Source organism: Citrus clementina, unplaced genomic scaffold, assembly GCF_000493195.1.
Source record: "Citrus clementina cultivar Clemenules unplaced genomic scaffold, Citrus_clementina_v1.0 scaffold_9, whole genome shotgun sequence".
NCBI classification, from domain to species: domain Eukaryota; kingdom Viridiplantae; phylum Streptophyta; class Magnoliopsida; order Sapindales; family Rutaceae; genus Citrus; species Citrus x clementina.
Window position 1 is genome coordinate 24,502,937 of NW_006261964.1, and position 17,970 is coordinate 24,520,906.

A 17,970-nucleotide genomic window follows, 5' to 3' on the forward strand; every position below is an offset into this window, starting at 1 on the left:
GGTGTCAAAAATGACTTATAAAAATTAAAGGAGACGTTAACCACTGTCAAAAGTGTGGTTTTGGATGCTGAGGAAAAGCAAATCCATAATCACCGGTTAAGCGATTGGCTGGGAAAGCTTAAAGATGCTTGTTATGATGCAGAAGATGTGTTGGATGAATTTGAGGTGGAAAATCTACGAAGGCAAGTCATGAAGCAAAGAAGCATCGGAAGAAAGTTTCGTAACTTTTTTGGAAGCTCAAATCCGATAGCTTTTCGTTTTAGAATGGGCCATCAAATCAAGAAAATTCGAGAGAGATTTGATGAGATTGCAAAATTGAGGGGTGAGTTTAATCTCATTGAACGACTTGACGATCATCAGCGAGTTGTGCACAAAGAAAGGGAACCCACTCACTCGTTTGTGCTTTCATCTGATATTATTGGAAGAGATAAAGATAGAGAGAAGATTATTGAACTATTGATGCAAACAAGTGACGGCGAAAGTGAAACTGTGTCTGTGGTTCCTATTGTGGGACTTGGAGGTTTGGGCAAGACTGGACTTGCAAAATTGGTGTACAATGATCAAAGGGTAGAAGAGCATTTTGAGTTGAAAATCTGGATATGTGTTTCTGAGGATTTTGATGAGAAACAACTTATGACAAAGATTATCAAGTCGATAACTGGTCAAAACCAAGGTGACTTGGATACAGACCAATTGCAACGAACCTTGCGAGATCGTTTGAATAGTAAGAGATACTTGCTTGTTATGGATGATGTATGGAACGAAGATCCTGAAGCATGGCGTAAATTAAAAAGCTTATTGTTGGGAGGTGCTAACGGAAGCAAAATTTTGGTAACCACACGTAGCAGGAAGGTTGCTTCAATCATGGGCACGAGGGGAGGTACTACTGGCTACAACTTACAAGGTCTACCATTCGAGGATTGCTTGTCTTTGTTTATGAAATGTGCATTTAAAGAAGAGCGAGATAAACATCCAAACCTTGTTAAAATCGGGGAAGAAATTGTGAAAAAATGTGGGGGAATTCCTCTGGCAGTCAGAACACTAGGAAGTCTACTATATGACTCAACGGATGAACATGATTGGGAATATGTGAGGGATAATGAGATATGGAAGTTAGAGCAAAAGGCAAATGACATTTTACCTGTTCTGAGGTTCAGTTATGATCAACTACCGCCTCGCCTGAAACAATGTGTTGCTTATTGTTGTATCTTTCCAAAGGATTTTGAATTTAGTAGTTATGCTTTGGTTCAATTTTGGATGGCTCATGGTCTTCTCCAATCGCATAATAAGAATGAAGAGTTAGAAGATATTGGTATGCGGTACGTGAAGGAATTACTATCAAGATCTTTCTTCCAAGATTTGACTATTGGGATGTTAGGAATGGAGACGTTCTCTTTCAAAATGCGCGACCTTATGCATGATCTTGCTCAGCAAGTGGCCAAAGATGAATTCCTAGTAGTGAACTCTGATTGTCAATCTATTCCCAAAAGTGTCCGTCATTTGTCATTTGCTACTGCTAATGCATCGAGAAATGACTTTTCAAGCCTTTTATCTGATCTAGGTCGTGTGAGAACCATTTTCTTTTCACCTGATGATGAGAAGACAAGCCAATCATTTGTTGAATCATGCATCTCAAAGTCGTAGTTCCTGAGAGTGCTAGATTTAAATGGCTCTGCTATTGAGGTTTGTCCCAGAAAGATGGGTAATTTGAAGCACATGAGGCGTCTTGATCTGGCGGGAAATTCTAAAATCAAGAAACTTCCAAAATCCATTTGCGAGCTACAGAGTTTACAAACACTGAATCTTGAAGGATGTCTGGAGCTAGAAGAGTTGCCTAAAGACATAAGGTACCTTGTTAGTCTCAGAGTGTTAGGGCTAACCACAAAACAAAAGTCTTTGCAAGAGAGTGGAATAAGGAGCTTGAGTTCTCTTCGTTGGTTGTCAATTTCTAAATGCAGGAATTTAGAACATTTGTTCGAGGAGATAGATCAATTATTGTCCTTCGAACATTATTAATTGCTAATTGTCCTCGTCTAATCTCATTGCCACCTGCTATCAAATATCTCAGCTCATTAGAGACTCTGATGTTGTGGAAGTGTGAAAGCCTTGATCTTAATCTGAACGTGGAAATGGAAGGTGAAGGAAGTCATCATGATTGCAAAGACACAAGGCCTCACCTTTGGAGGGTTTTCGTTGTGGAAATAACACTGTTATTAGAACTGCCGCAATGGCTTCTTCAATGTTGTACTGATACTTTACGGAACTTGGTTATTGGAGATTGTCCCAACTTCATGGCACTGCCAGGGTCTCTAAAAGATCTCAAAGCTCTTGAAACTCTTACCATTCTAGGATGTCCAAAATTGTCATCGTTGCCGGAGGATATGCATGACGTCACAACTCTGAAATCATTGACCATTGCAGGATGTCCTGCACTGAGTGAAAGATGCAAACCGCCAACAGGTGAAGATTGGCCCAAGATTGCACATATCCCTCAGGTTCATCTTGATGGCGAGATGATTGAATCAAGTGATAATTAGGTATGGATTTTTTTTTTTCAATAAGCGTACCACTCTGTTATATTTCCTCTTTTCATGCAGCTTTCTAATTTTTAATTTCTCATACAGCTATACCGTTTATAGTTTAATGTTTTGTTATGTTTACCAAACGAAAACTTGACTTTGAACGTTAGTTAGTTCAATCAAATTTGTACTAATTTATTTTCTTCTAATACATAATTATTTTGTCGGTACGAAAAACAAAAATAATATTTTGGAAACCGCACTGTTCTCGGGGTCAGATCTGTTTCTAAATTCAAACAGTTCAGGATTTTTCAAAATGGAACTTATAATGAGATTTTTTTTTTAATTATCTAGTTATCTTCATATGGAATTTCAATCTTTGTTAATACTTTAACTTGCCCCGAAACATCTGACTATTCTTCCTCTTGTCCTTTTTTTTTCCCAAATATTGCAGCTTTCTTGGGAGAGGTTCAACCAAACTGCAGGGACAGTGAAAATATTACTCTAAGTTACAAGTATTATATATTCGTTACGTGTGGTTATGTAATTTGCTGATAAATAAGTACATTGAGTGAGGTATATGTGTGTGCCTGTGTGGTCATTACTGAATTTCTCAGTAATATAATTTGCATTGACTGCAGATTTGTGAAGAACATTGATTCCAAACATGTGGTGTCTGTATTTTGTGCTTTGTGATTGACGACTTACATTTGCCCAGGAAGAAATGAAAACAAATCGGCTTCTTGAAATTAACCATTTATTCTTTCGAATGGTAACCTTTTTGTGACATGATTCGCATATTAATCAAACGTAGTTGGCAAACTAATTAGATATTGCATCGTGATTCGTGGCCTTGAAGTGAAATGAGTGTTGGTGCTAATTAGCAATGTAACTTGTTTTGATTAAAATTCAATGACTTTCTTCGTATTAATCAAATTAATTAATAAATTATTTTGGTAAAAAGAATTTGCCAATTTTGTGGCGGTCTTGAGACCCTTGACGGTGGTGAAATTGATTCACGGTTTCAAATGAAGACATGCAGCGGATGCGTGCGTGCCGTATGACATCGATGAAAAAGTAAAGAGTTTGATTTCTCTATTTTACCCTTAATTAATCGTTGACGTCTAATTTTACACTCCCAACAAATTTGAATGAAACAATCCTAATGTTCACTTTCTTCTTCCATTTCATTTTACGACTTAACAAAATCTCGCAACGGAGATGCTCCTGATGAGGAGAAGGAGAAGAAGACACAGCGAGTTCGCAAGAACGTGTACAGAGGAATAAGGCAGAGGCCATGGGAGAAATGGGCAGCTGAAATTAGAGACCCTTACAAGGGCGTCCGCGTTTGGCTCGGCACAGCCGAAAAAGCTGCAAGAGTTTATGCTGACGTCGCCAAGAATATCCGTGGCTCGACTTTGCTCACCGGCCGCCAGTAACTCCACCTCCAGGTAAGAAACGCTTCGTGCTATCCCGTGAGTTGACTCACCCGAATTTCGGAGATTACTTTTTTATTGGTTTTCATTGATTTCTTTTCCTGCTCTTATCTACGAGGTTGTGCTTTCCCTTGGATGCCCTTTAATAAACAGCTTTCTTAATAACAACTGAAGCGAAAAGTCATTTTATCAAATGATTTGGTGAAATTTCAAGTACTTTCATCTTGGTTTATGCAGTTAATAGGAAATAGTTTGGTGTTGGGATGTGTTATATGTATCAAGTTCTTATTGCTGGTTTGTTTCTCATAATCGTTATCCAGTCAAAGCAAACGTTCGCCTCTCACATTGACGGTTAGGCTAGATGTTTGACCCTGAATAAGATGATTGAGTTTATTATAGTCTTCTTATATTGTCGGTTCAATATCATTTTGAAATATCACATCAATTCCGCGTTTGGAGTTTTAATCCATGCCCAGTTACACCTTTATTTTACTTTTAAGCTGCAACATTGAGTCACATTCTTTTTCTGTTATTATTACGATTAGCGACTGGTACAGTGGTATTTGAACTGCATAGCGTGTCAACTTTCACTCTAAATGTCTTAGAAACTCTGTCTATCACTAATTTCCTAGAACAGGCCTCGTTGACAGTCAAAGATTTGAGGCGTATTTCTGGACTGAAGGCTTTTCTCTAGTCAATTTGATGATAAGCGCATTTATTATCTCCAGCATTAAGCAGTAATTTGTAACTAGTAGTAGCCAGTACCTAAGATGTTGCATTTGACTGTCTTCTCTTTCTGGTTCAGTTTCGACCTTTGGAGCTGTTTTAGACATGGTAACGGATAGGTAATTTCTCTCTACCCCACCCCACAATGTATCATCAGTCATCATTCGTTGTGGTTGGTGGAGATACACATACTAATTTGGATTATTGTCCGTGCCTTCGTCTTTTGTCAATAATCTTTTGCATTTCAGGATTAGTACAGCTTGTCTACTGGTAATACTCTCTCAAGTATACAGGGAAGACTTTGTTACGTTTTCTTGACCCGTAATCTAATGTTTTAAGATGAAGGCATAATTGAGCTATCTTGCATCTCCATGCAGGCCTGGTTTGGTTTTTGTGTCACTACCTGTATTAGATATTGGTAGTCAATGGCTGCAGATGTACAGGTACCTTTTCGTTTCCCTGACATAATCTCATGTTACATGAAATTGCTCGTGGAACTGGGAGATTTTTTATTTTTTATTTTTTCATATTTACTAAAGAAAAGTGTTACTTTCGTTGGGAAAAATGCCTACCACTCTTTATCTCTGTTGCAGTACATTCTTAACAGGAAAAACTCGACATAAAGATGCAAAAGACAGCACAAATTGGCTTTTCAAAGCCTATTATGGGAACCGGATGTTTATGGGTTATTGTTGTGTGGCGTGTGAGGTAATTGTAGCTTTCCGTGTTATTATACATATCAGGATTTGCAAATGTTATCGGTACTTTTTACCTGATCCAACTGTTTCAACCCTGCAGCTTCTTTACCTAATCCTATTTCTTATTGCGTAGAAGCAGAGGGAAAGCTTGGTGGATGTAGGCTCTCATTTTCTTACTATTAGATTGTTCTGAAAATAGAAATATTTCCCCTGTTTCTTGATTTTCAAACAATTTCTTCTTTCAGGTTGTGGCGAGTGCTGTGCAACAGGGTTCGCCTCTTTCCTTCCTAGTTGCATTGAGTTTATTCGCATGGGCGCAATCAAGCAAACGATTAATGTCGGACAGGTAACTTCAACCCCATATGATGGTAATGTTCGTTTAAATAAATTTCTTGATGTCTACAAATTAAGGAAACCTTTGTATGGGTAAAGTTGACATTTTACACTGGCATTATGGGTCTTGAAATCGGTCTGTTTTAGATTCACATGCTGTGATATGCTCTAATGTTAAAACTCAAACCTCTTCTGCATGTTAAATGGATTGTCGTGGATATGCCTGGGATGATCATTTTCTTCGTTTTCACTCATCGTCTTTGTCATTGTAGTTATAATTGATTGTGGAGAGTGAAAACGCACTGTGATGAATGAATGCAAAAGCTATGTAATTAAGACTACATTTATTAGGTTGGTGACCACAAATAATCGGAAGGATATTCACAATAGTGTTATTGAAGCTCTATATGGAATAAGGAGACCAAACCTGTATGTGATAAGAGTTGTATGAATACCAAATGAATTGTCAGAGGATATGGTTACTTTAGATTGCAATTTAAGAATGCTTGAGTTCTAAAAGCACAGAAATGGGATCAGTTAGGGTAAACTCCTTCGTCAGTTAGTGAACTGTCCATCAAAAGTAAATATTTATGTGATTGAGAGAAATTTTGGATTTTTGATGAAAACAAAAATCCTGTATGCATTTGCTTGCCCCCAAGGAGCTGAAGATTCTCAAATTGTTTGTAGACGTAATAGTTCTTCTGATATCATTTGGCTTGCTAATCTTTCTTGCTCGAAAATTTACCCGTTGTGTGGTCTTGATGGTGGATGAAATTGATGTGTGGTTTCAGATGAAGACGGCAGCAGATATGTGTGTGCCATATGACATCGAGAAAAAGCAAAAGCCTTAAAGAGTTCATCAACATTTTCCATTCAGAAGAATATGTTTTGTGGTTTTCAATATAATTGAAGAAATGATGTTTGTACTGATGCAGATGCAGGAACTTTACACATCTTAAGTTTACGAGATATATATATATTTTTTTGACTCTGTTAGATAGCTGTCAGTTAGTTAACCAATTTATGTTACTCTTCCTTGGCTAGCCAATTAAGAACTTATGTTTGCTGGATTGTAAAGCCTACATCTGGAAGCCACAGGTGATTTTATTTGAAGGCAATTTGTACTAGGCTATATGCGGATTTCTATCTTGATTTCTGTATGCTTGAAGGAGATTTTTTTATGCGTGAGAGCTTGAAAATTATACATGTACATGTTGAAACTATTGGATATATGTTAAGAATCAAGCATAATTGTGTCAAGATGAAACCATAATTTGGGTGCTGTTTTATGAGTAAACTATCTGCAATTTGGGTGCAGTAAACCTAGGTTGAATACCAGGACATGGTATAAAAGTGAAATCACACATTGAATCTCGCATAAAGATTTTAAAGATGCAAATTCGAATTGTACATGAGATGTTATCTTGATCGAATTGCAGCGGCTTTGTTTTGGATCCAGAAAACAAAATTGAAGGCATAGAGAAGTCTCTATGGGATGCTTATATTAAGGTGCATAATGGCCTCATTGAGTTTTGTGCTGTTGTTCTACGTTGTTTGAGTTTTGTGCTGCGGTTCTGTGTTGCTGCTTTTGCTACCGATTTTGGCTATTTTCTGCCACTCTGTTATTTGCTATTTTTTACTACTTTCGCTGCTGATTTTTACTGTTTTCGCTGCTTTAGCTGTTGTTTTATCTGCTGTTTTTTTTTACTGCTTTTATTTTTTATTTTTTCTGTTCTCTATCGTGTTTTACCCACTGGTTGTCGCATGTTTATTAATATTGTTTGCTGCTGTTTGATTTGCTGTTTTTTGCTGCTAATTTTTTTTCCTGTTTTCTGCGGTTATTTGCTGCCGTTACTGTTTTACTCGCCAGTTGATGATGTTTTGTGGTTCTCCTCCTCGAATGCCTACTTTTTCCAGTGTGCAAGCATATCTGTTGAGAGTGGCTGATGAAATCACTAAACTGTTACAGTTGATCTCATGCTTCTCTAGAGAAGGAATTAGACTTATTTTGGTGAAGGGGTTTTTTCTGGTTTTTATATCAGTGTGTGCATTTCTTCAATCACGTAGCTTTGTGGCATTACGATCGATAATGGCTGTTAAGCGAATAAAAGCACCAGGTCGGCCATACTATTATTGCCACCCCGGCATGGATCACCTCAGCCCTGTGGTACGAGCAGAGCACAGGGGCACACATCGACCAGATGTTCATATCAAACCGATATACATTCCCCAGAAAAGCGGGAACACGATCCCACAGAATCACTGCAGTTGCGCTTTGCCCAGAACCGTTGAAGGACACGGGAGATCCCACGTTTGCCACAATGCAACAATCAGAGCCCCATGAGGGGCGGCCACCACCCGAAAAAAGGGGGATAGAGGGTAAGCGGAAAACGTGGGACAAACAGCGGCTATAAAAGAAGAGGAAATCGATGAAGAAAAGGACACAGAAAAATTGAGAGGGGAAAACGCTGCCAAATTGCAACCAGGCCATTTTCTTACAAATTTCGAACAAACTTCTTGAATCCAAATTACATTGTTTTCCCGTAAACACCTTGTACTAACTTAGGCATCGGAGGGTTTACGCCGGCAAAACCACCGGCGTCTCTGATCCGTTTTTGCTGAACGCAGGTCTAGTGAGAGAAAGGAGGGTGATTCCAGCCTTAGCGGTTCGTGCAACAGTCGATATCTTAAACGTTGGTGGAAGAATCTGGTCAGTCCAAGGACGAGCAGATTTCGGCATCAACATTTTGGCGCCGTCTGTGGGGAGCTGGATAAAAAGCTACCACCGAATCAGTAGTTACCGGAGAAACAGCGAACGATTAGATATGGATGTGCCGAGAAAGGATGCTTTGAGGGAGGATAACGAAACTGTGGAGACAATCACTCTCCGGGAAATTGCAAATGAAGCTTGGGAGAGGATGATGCAAGACCGATTGGAGCGGATGGAGAAACAAATGGAGACTCTCGCGACCATAGTGTATGAGCTGAGGGATGAGCGGAGAAAGGATTGTGAAACCCCCGTGGGGAGAGATGATGTTGGAGCAGAACCCAGCTTCCGAAGGCGTAGAGTTGAGGAAATCCCTCCGCCGGTAGACCAACTTAATGGGGTGCATCCCCACAGAAGCACTAGTCGGGCTTCAGGAGAACGAGTAGATGAAGGGAGGGACCAACCTTGCCCCGGACGGGTACCGGAGATTGATGGCCGAGGGGCCAGTATTGATGAAGGAGAGCTCAGACAGCGGTTGCAAAATGCCGAGCAGGAACGAGTTCAGATAGCTGCGCGTGATCCTGACCGTGCCGTAGAATTGGAGGAAGAAGTGCGCAGATTAGCGCAAGTGATAGAGGAGATACAGGGCAAGAGAAAGTCCCCGAGCTGGAGGATAATGCTAGATGAAGAATCTCCACTATCAGCTGTGATCATGGGTACCATAATCCCAAGAGATTTCCGCTTTCCCGACCTCAAATACTCCGGGCGAAGTGATCCATTGGTGCATATTGAACGTTTCAACGACGTGACGGGTGTTCAAGGGTTAACACCAGCCCAGAGATGTAGGGTGTTACCATTGACACTGGAAGGACGAGCCGGAGAATGGTACCGCAAGCTGTCACGAGGAAGTATCAGAGGGTACGAGCAGATGTGCCAAGAGTTGGCCGAACAGTTCCGAGGAGCAGTGGCCTCAGAGGATGATATGATGGAGCTAATGGGAATGAAGCAGGAGGAACAAGAATCCCTTCGGGATTTTGTAAAACGATACCACCGAGCCGTGCTTGATTTGGGGGCCTTCAATCACCCGCAGGCGTTGAGGGGATTAAAGGAGGGAGTGAGGATAGGCCGGCTATGGTATAACCTGAGAAGTCCCTTGGTACAAAATTACTCAGCGGGGTATGAGCAGGCAAAGAGAGACATTGAAATCGAAGAGAAAAAGTCGGCGAGGATAAAAAGTGAACAACTGGAGGAGCTGAGAAGAAAGGAAAGGAGAATCCCGAGTGGGAGCGGATCGGGAAAGCGAGCTGGGGAGTCCTCAGCTATGGGCGGAATATCAGCTTGGTCCCGCCCTTACCACGTAGCTCCGAGACCACAACAGTTCCAACACAGCCGAGCCCAACCTCCGCGCACTTCATTCCCGGAGCGGCAACGAGAATTCAGGCAGATGGCTGCCCGCCCTTATTACAACGCTCCCAGAGCATTACATGCAAGTGGTTCCAGGGCAGGAAGACCAGACCAGCTAGCGACTATACCAACCCGAGATGACATTCAGGATAGCCGAGCAGTTCAACTGGTAGACCAGAGCTTGGCATATAGACAGTACACTCCATTGAAGATCTCAATGGAGGAATTGTATGAGAGGATCGAAGGACGAGGCCTGCTGTACCCGCCAGCCCCTATAACAAAACTGGCTCACCGACGGGATAAGAACAGATTCTGCAAGTTTTACGACACTCATGGTCACACAATCGACCAATGTCGTGACCTGAAGATTCAGGTGGAGGACTTAGTACGGAACCGGTACTTGGATGAGTATGTAGAGGGGGTGTCCCCGATCATCGAATCAAAGTATATACGGGATGAAGAAGTTCAGAGGGGTTTGGAACGTGAACAGCCGACCATCCATGTGATAGCTGGGGGGCCAACATTGGCTGGGGATTCGAACAGAGCACGGAAGAACTATGGGAGATACGCCATGACTGGCAAAGAGGTGCTTCTAAATTTGCCAGCGGCCAAGAAGGCGAAGGTACGGCAAGTTCCCATTATGTGGACGGAGGATGACGAGGAGGGTATTTTGTATCCTCATGAGGATGCACTGGTGATTAAAGCATTGGTGGCTAGCACAGAATTGCGGCGAATACTGGTGGACACGGGCAGTTCAGTTGACATTCTATTTAAGTCAGCCCTAAATGATATGGGGATTTTAGATTTAAAGCTGGAGCGGATGAATACATCCTTAAAAGGATTTGGAGGGGGACGGTTAACTCCCTTGGGGATCATTGAACTCCCGATTACTGTGGGGACAAAGCCGTTTGAAAGAACGGTGATGCTGGACTTCGTCGTGGTAGAGGAAAGAAGCCCTTATCAGATGATATTGGGGAGACCGTTCATGAGGATAAGCCAATGCGTTGTATCAACGCATTATTTGGCGCTAAAGTACAGAGTAAATAAAGTGGTAGGCGTTGTAAAAGGCGACCAGAGGATGGCAAGGAGCTGTTATGCTACAGCAGCCAAGGAGACATTATAGGTTACTTCTCTGGATAATCGAGGAGATTCTAAAAAGGGTCGCCAAGAGCCTGTTGAAAAGCTAGAAGAGATTGTTATAAGCAGAAGCAACCCGAGTAGAGTGGTTAAGATCGGATCAGGACTGGTCGGGACAGTAAAAGACGAGCTGGTAAAGTGCCTACAGTCCCATGCAGATATATTCGCCTGGTCTCACGGGGACATGCCAGGAATTGATCGCAAGGTAGCTTGCCACAAGTTGACAATCAAGAAGGGGGCAAGGCCGGTGAGACAGAAGAGGATATGCTTTAACCAGGAAAGGTACGAGGCCATAAACACCGAGGTGGAGAAGCTGTTGAAAGCATGATTTATAAGGGAGGCCAAGTACCCAGAGTGGATTTCCAATGTAGTACTGGTGAAGAAGGCCAACGGGAAGTGGAGAATGTGTGTGGATTTCACAGATCTTAATAAGGCGTGCCCGAAAGACAGTTTTCCTCTACCAAAGATAGACCAATTGGTGGATTCGACAGCGGGTCACAGTCTGCTCAGCTTCATGGATGCCTTTTCGGGATACAACCAGATACCCATGGACGAGCAGGATGAGGAAAACACCACCTTTATAACTAATATGGGTTTGTTTTGCTACAGGGTAATTCCTTTCGGCCTGAGAAATGCCGGAGCTACGTATCAAAGGATAGCGAACAAGATCTTCAAGCCCTTGATTGGACATACTATGGAGGTATATGTAGACGATATGATCACAAAGTCCAAAGAACCGAGGGATCACGTGAAACACTTGGAAGAAACCTTTGAATTGTTGAGGAAGTATGAAATGAGGCTAAACCCGGAGAAGTGTGCATTTGGGGTTAGCTCGGGCAAATTTTTATGATTCCTAGTAAGCCACCGAGGGATCGAGGCCAACCCGGAAAAAATACGGGCGGTGATAGAAATGAGGTCCCCACGAACAGTTAAGGAGGTGCAGAGCCTTACAGGGAAGTTGGCAGCATTAAACCGATTCATCTCGCGGGCCACAGATAAATGTCACCCTCTCTTCCAAACCATAAAGAAAGGGAAAAAGATGGAGTGGACATCAGAATGCGAGGAAGCGTTTGAGCAGCTGAAGGAATACCTGACCCGGGCCCCATTACTATCGACTCCGAGAGAGGGTGACCAGCTGCTGTTGTACTTAGCAATCTCTAAATGGGCTACCAGCTCGGTATTAGTCAGGGAAGAAGAAGGAAAGCAACACCCGGTATACTACACGAGCAAGGCCCTGGTAGATGCAGAAACTAGATACCCATTGATGGAGAAGTGGGCGCTGGCTCTAATAACGGCAGCACGAAAACTCTGACCATATTTTCAGGCCTATCAGGTTATTGTGATGACCGACCAGCCGCTTCGGCAAACACTTCAAAAATCAGATGCATCGGGTCGATTAGTAAAATGGTCCGTAGAGCTAAGTGAATTTGACCTCTCCTATAGGCCCCGAGGAGCAATCAAAGTCCAAGCTCTGGCAGAATTTATGGTTGACCGAGCTGATACAGGGGAAGAAATTCGGGAGGAGCAACTAACAGAGCAGGAGAAGCCAGAGGGGGTGTGGTTGGTAATGGTTCACGGATCATGTAGTGAGCAAGGATCCGGAGCAAGAGTTGTAATACGGAGCCCAGATGGAACCGAAATAACGTATGCAGTGAAGTTTGAATTTCAGCTCACAAACAACCAAGCTGAATATGAGGCCTTTATCACCGGGCTCGGACTTGCACATGCTCTAAGAGCAGAGAGGGTAGAAATTCGAGCAGATTCCCAACTGGTGTGTAATCAGCTCAATGATCAGTTCGAAGCAAGGGGAGAGAAGATGTGTCTTTATTTGAAGAAAGCGAAGCAGATGGTTGGGCTTTTCCAAGCGGTGGAGGTAAAGCAGATATCTCGGAATGAGAATTACCGAGCAGATATGTTGGCTAGGATGGCTGCCATTGCAGATCCAAAATTACCTAAGTCGGTTCCACTAGAGGTGAGGATCTCACCAAGTATAGAGGAAGAAGCAGAGGTTATGAGAATAAGTACTGGAGAATCTTGGATGGACCTGATTCGCGCATATGTCCGCGATGGAGTTTTACCAGAGGACAAAAGGCAAGCAAGAAAATTAAAATGCCGAGCAGCGAGGTATACGCTACTGGATGGAGTGCTGTACTGCCGAGGGTTCACCTTGCCCCTTTTGAGATGTTTGGATGATGAGGAGGCGGATTATGTGCTGAGAGAGATTCATGAGGGAATATGCGGCAATCACTCGGGAGCAAGAACTTTAGCCTTCAAGGCACTCCGACAAGGATACTTCTAGCCAACCATGCACCAGGATGCGAAAAAGATGGCAAAGAATTGTAAAACATGCCAAAGCTTCTCCGAGGTTCCTGCACAACCCTCGGAAAAGCTGACGGCTATGACATCCTCGTGGCCTTTCGCTCAATGGGGAATCAACTTGATTGGTCCGTTGCCTAAGGGACGAAGAGCGGCGACACATGCAATTGTGGCAATAGACTACTTCATCAAGTGGGTGGAAGTGGGAGTCCTCAGCCAAATCACAGAGAGAAAGACAATAGATTTTATTTGAAAAAATATCATCTGCAGATATGGGATCCCTTACGCCATCATCACAGACAATGGGAGGCAATTTGACAACAGCAACTTCAGGAAATTTTGCCGAAACTTGGGGGTGGACCTGAAGTTCTGTACCCCCGCACACCCCCAGGCAAATGGACAAGTGGAAGCAGCCAACAAGGTGATAAAGAAGCTCCTGAAGACTAGATTGGGAGAGAATAAGGGAGCTTGGGTTGACGAGCTACCAGGAGTATTGTGGGCCTATAGGACAACTCACAAAACCGCCACAGGGGAAACCCCGTTCGCTTTAGCTTTTGGTCATGAGGCGGTAGTCCCAGCAGAAGTGGGAGTGGGGACACATCGGACGGAATATTTCACTGAGGAGCAAAATGACGAGCAGATCTGCTTGAGTCTGGACCTGCTGGAGGAAAAAAGGGAAGGGACATCGCAGAGAGTGGCCCAGTGTCAACAAAGGGTCATGCGTTATTACAACAAGAACGTACGCGTGAGGCAGTTCCGAGCAGGAGATTGGGTACTTAGGAAGGTGAACCAGAACACCCGGGATCCTAACCATGGCGCTCTTGGCCCAAAGTGGGAAGGCCCATACCGAGTGATATGAGCCACTGGACCAGGAGCATATAAATTAGCGTACCAAGACGGACGAGACGTGAAGAGGTCATGGAACGCCGAACACCTGAAGAAGTATTTCCAATAAGCAAAATGCTCTATTAAATCCTCACTCTGGCAAGTTATTTCTGTTACAATGCATGATGGCCTGTAGCACATGCATATATTTTGTATTTTTGTAATACATTCAAATTTCAATAAAGATGAATTCAGAATGAAATCCCCTGCTAGCGAGCCCAATAAGAAATTTTTTACTAAGGCAAGTAAGTGCCTACTTCTGCTCGGTCAGTGAAAGACTAGCAGCTAATTTCTTGTAAAAATTTTACTAAGGCAAGTGAGTGCCTGCTTCTGCTTGGTCAACAGAAGACCAGTAGCTAATTTACGAGAACTTTACTAAGGCAAGTGAGTGCCTGCTTCTGCTCGGTCAACAGAAGACCAGCAGCTAATTTATGAGAACTTTACTAAGGCAAGTGAGTGCCTGCTTCTGCTCGGTCAACAAAAGTCCAGCAGCTAAAGCTTCGAAAATTCTACTAAGGCAACAAAGTGCCTGTTTCTGCTCGGTCAACGAAAGACCAACAGCTAAAGCTTCGAAAATTCTACTAAGGCAACAAAGTGCCTACTTCTACTCGGTCAACAGAAGACCAGCAGCTAATTTACGAGAACTTTACTAAGGCAAGTAAGTGCCTGCTTCTGCTCGGTCAACAAAAGACCAGCAGCTAATTTACGAGAACTTTACTAAGGCAAGTGAGTGCCTGCTTCTGCTCAGTCAACGAAAGACCAGCAGCTAAAGCTTCGAAAATTCTACTAAGGCAACAAAGTGCCTGTTTCTGCTCGGTCAACGAAAGACCAGCAGCTAAAGCTTCGAAAATTCTACTAAGGCAACAAAGTGTCTACTTCTGCTTAGTCAACGAAAAACCAGCAGCTAAATTTACGAAACCTTGACTAAGGCAAGTAAGTGTCTGCTCCTGCTCGGTCACTGAAGACCAGCAGGCAATTTTGCAAAAATTTTACTAAGACAAACGGATGCCTATTCCTGTTCGATGCACTAAAGAACCAACAGGCAAAACCAGACAAGAAAGCCAATAGAGAGCATTCAAAAAATTTTATAAACGTTCAAATGTTTACAAAGCAAATGAAAAACTAGAGTCTTTACAAAAATAAGACCTAAGGATTAGGAGGATCAACGGCCTCAGCAGGTGAAGGGTCAGCTATCTCGGGAGGTGGAAGGTCAGTAATATCGGGAGGTGGAAGGTCAGCAATATCGGGAGGAGGAGGCACGGACCTCTGTCCTACTTCAAAAACACGCTGCCCAGCTTCTCCCTCCTGCACCCCATCCAAAGGAGCCTCCACCTGCTCCTGCTCACCCTGCTCCTTATCTGCTTGGTCGACCTCTGCCATATACCGCTGCACTCCGGCCTCCAGCTTGCTCATGTCCAGCTCGGGATATTCAGTCTTAAGCACAGACATGATGCACTTGTAGGAGAAGGCAACCCCAAAATCATACTCGGCATCCAGCCGATCATCCACATCAGCGGATTTGCCTCTCTCCTCAGTCAGCTGCTCACCCAAGGATTTGATTTCCCCCTCAAGGGCGGCCCTCAAAGTATTCCTTTCAGTTTGAGTAGCTTGAAGATCAGATCTCAGGTCACCCAACTCGCCCTCGAGTTTGGAGGAAGTGGATTCAGCAACCGCAACCTTCTCCTCTAGCTCCGTAATCTCCTTGTTCAGCTCAGCCAGCTTCTCCTTGGAGCGATCAACAGAGTCAGCTTTCTTCTTCAATTCCTGATTATCAGCTTGGAGCTTCCTCTCATGGCGCGCGGACCCAATCTTATAGCACGAAACCATAGTGGCCAACCTGAAGGACACTCTCTGAACAGAAGCAGCTAGCTCGGAGAGGTTCATACTCTCGATGTCCTTCACCATCTTGGGCCCCACCGATTTCTTGAAATCCTTCTGATACGGGCTCAGGTAGTCTGCTTGATCCCGAGATGGTAGAGGAGAAGATCGGTCCCCAGACTGGTGGCTGGCCTCAGGACTCTTGTCAGAAGTTTTCTCCCCGCCACTCTTACGGGGTGGGGGAGGGGGCAGAGCAGGGACAGGAGCCTTGGAAGGGCCGACGCTGGTTTTCTTCGGAGGAGGAGGGGGGTTGCTGGAGCTACTTGGAGCTCGACCACTCTTCCTGCTCATTGCGCTAAGGATCGTGTTATCCATTCCAACAGCTAGGTCCACTAGGCCCGAACCGACCAGGCTTGTTGGGGACAGGAGGTCTTGGCAGGTAGAAGCGTTAAACAGAGCAGTTTCCACCCAAAGCAAAGGTCGATCTTCAAGCCCCCCGATTAAACCCCACGATTCTGAAATAGCAAAAGAGGTTAAAGAACTCGATAAGTGACAATTTGACTAAGAACATAGGCAAAAATGAACGACCTGGGGTGACAAAATGTGTGGGAAGATAAATGTCCCCACCAAGCGACCGAACCGCTGGACACCAATTCCCTCCAGCAAAGAAGAATTTGTTCTTCTAATTTTTACATGAAGAGGGAAACCCAATGATCGGTTTCCTCTTTGCAGAACTGGACATAAAGTAGTACCAGCCCGCTTCCCTCGGGCTACTCCGCAGCTGGTACAGATATTTCACTTCAACAAGGGAAGGCTCCTCCGACCCGCACCTCTCTCACAACACAAACATTGCCGAGAGAACCCTCCACCCATTTGGGTGTAGCTGACCTGGGGCTAGGTGCATATCGCCCAATATCTTGGCAAAATAACGTTGAAGGGGCAGCCGAGCTCCTAGTCTGAAACTCTCCAAATGCATCGTCACATACCCTTTCGGAGGCCGACTAGGGACATCACCTTTTCCAGGAACTACAAGAAGAACATCGTTGGGGATGTCGTAGAGGTTCCTAAGCTTAAATAGATCAGTGGGGGTGGTGGCACAAGCTATGAAATCAATAGGGTAGGAATCAGCCTCCACCCTATGGCCAAGATGCCTTTTTTTAGCAGGTCCGCTCGGTCCGAAACTACTCCCCTCACCATCACCAGTTCCTTCAGGGATCCCAACCCCACTAAAGCCGTGGTCCTCACCAGAGCCCGACGCAGGCCCACCTCTATTCCCTACAAGCTCTAGTTCGGGGGAGGGAGAGACAACCAAGGGTCGTGGGTACTCAAGGGTATCCTTACCATGGGAAGGACCTACACTACTGGAGGGGCCTAAGAAATCTGTGGGTATTGACACGTTGAGGCCTGAATCCCCTGATTCTTCATCACCCTCGTCAACAATTAACTTTCTTTTCCGATTTGACATATCAGAATCCCAAAAGAAAAACAAAGAAAAGAAAGTTTAGGGTTGACAAGGTTTGACTATCAATTTCTACTCTTGACTCATTTCACTCACAAGACCAGAAACTGGGGGACTGGTGTTAAGCGAATAAAAGCACCAGGTCGGCCATACTATTATTGCCACCCCGGCATGGATCACCTCAGCCCTGTGGTACGAGCAGAGCACAGGGGCACACACCAACTAGATGTTCATATCGAACCGATATACATTCCCCAGAAAAGCGGGAACACGATCCCACAGAATCACGGCAGTTGTGCTTTGCCCAGAACCGTTGAAGGGCACGGGAGATCCCACGTTTGCCACAATGCAACAATCAGAGCCCCATGAGGGGCGGCCACCACCCGAAAAAGGGGGGATAGAGGGTAAGCGGAAAACGTGGGACAAACAGCGGCTATAAAAGAAGAGGAAATCGATGAAGAAAAGGACACTGAAAAATTGAGAGGGGAAAATGCTGCCAAATTACAACCAGACCATTTTCTTACAAATTTCG

At 43.9% G+C, this 17,970-nt stretch overlaps 4 protein-coding genes and 1 pseudogene across 4 annotated transcripts; 4 read left to right on the forward strand and 1 right to left on the reverse strand.

Annotated features, from left to right (window-relative positions):
• Positions 1-264: 264 nt before the first annotated feature.
• Positions 265-1,644, forward strand: LOC18031657 (putative disease resistance protein RGA3). The gene has a single exon (XM_024187746.1). The coding sequence runs from the start codon at positions 265-267 to the stop codon at positions 1,642-1,644; it is 1,380 nt and encodes a 459-aa protein (XP_024043514.1).
• A 2,265-nt stretch (positions 1,645-3,909) lies between these two features.
• LOC112100069 lies at positions 3,910-6,578 on the forward strand (annotated as a pseudogene).
• A 1,335-nt stretch (positions 6,579-7,913) lies between these two features.
• On the forward strand, positions 7,914-11,810 carry LOC112100071. Its single transcript, XM_024187755.1, has 4 exons — positions 7,914-8,091; positions 8,341-10,862; positions 10,947-11,242; positions 11,570-11,810. Exons 1-4 carry the CDS (start codon positions 7,914-7,916, stop codon positions 11,808-11,810), a joined length of 3,237 nt encoding a protein of 1,078 aa, XP_024043523.1.
• Positions 11,811-11,870: 60 nt separating this feature from the next.
• On the forward strand, positions 11,871-13,259 carry LOC112100072. The gene is made up of 2 exons (XM_024187757.1): positions 11,871-12,197; positions 12,285-13,259. The coding sequence occupies exons 1-2, from the start codon at positions 11,871-11,873 to the stop codon at positions 13,257-13,259; spliced, it is 1,302 nt and encodes a 433-aa protein (XP_024043525.1).
• Positions 13,260-15,307: 2,048 nt separating this feature from the next.
• On the reverse strand, positions 15,308-17,444 carry LOC112100073 (transcription initiation factor TFIID subunit 3-like). The gene is made up of 2 exons (XM_024187764.1): positions 16,868-17,444; positions 15,308-16,494 (listed from the first exon to the last, which is right to left on the reverse strand). The coding sequence occupies exons 1-2, from the start codon at positions 17,442-17,444 to the stop codon at positions 15,308-15,310; spliced, it is 1,764 nt and encodes a 587-aa protein (XP_024043532.1).
• Between the last annotated feature and the right edge of the window lie 526 nt (positions 17,445-17,970).

Excerpts from the sequence above, each read along its gene's own strand:
- LOC18031657 (XM_024187746.1), top strand. The coding sequence starts at position 265 with ATGGGCCATCAAATCAAGAAAATTCGAGAGAGATTTGATGAGATTGCA.
- LOC112100071 (XM_024187755.1), top strand. The coding sequence starts at position 7,914 with ATGTTCATATCAAACCGATATACATTCCCCAGAAAAGCGGGAACACGA. Across the intron at positions 8,092-8,340 it reads CGAAAAAAGGGGGATAGAGG|GTCTAGTGAGAGAAAGGAGG; the intron begins GTAAGCGGAAAA and ends TGCTGAACGCAG. Across the intron at positions 11,243-11,569 it reads ATATGCTTTAACCAGGAAAG|GGTAATTCCTTTCGGCCTGA; the intron begins GTACGAGGCCAT and ends GTTTTGCTACAG.
- LOC112100073 (XM_024187764.1), bottom strand. The coding sequence starts at position 17,444 with ATGTCAAATCGGAAAAGAAAGTTAATTGTTGACGAGGGTGATGAAGAA. Across the intron at positions 16,495-16,867 it reads CGATATGCACCTAGCCCCAG|AATCGTGGGGTTTAATCGGG; the intron begins GTCAGCTACACC and ends TTGCTATTTCAG.
- LOC112100072 (XM_024187757.1), top strand. The coding sequence starts at position 11,871 with ATGAGGTCCCCACGAACAGTTAAGGAGGTGCAGAGCCTTACAGGGAAG. Across the intron at positions 12,198-12,284 it reads ACTACACGAGCAAGGCCCTG|GCCTATCAGGTTATTGTGAT; the intron begins GTAGATGCAGAA and ends CCATATTTTCAG.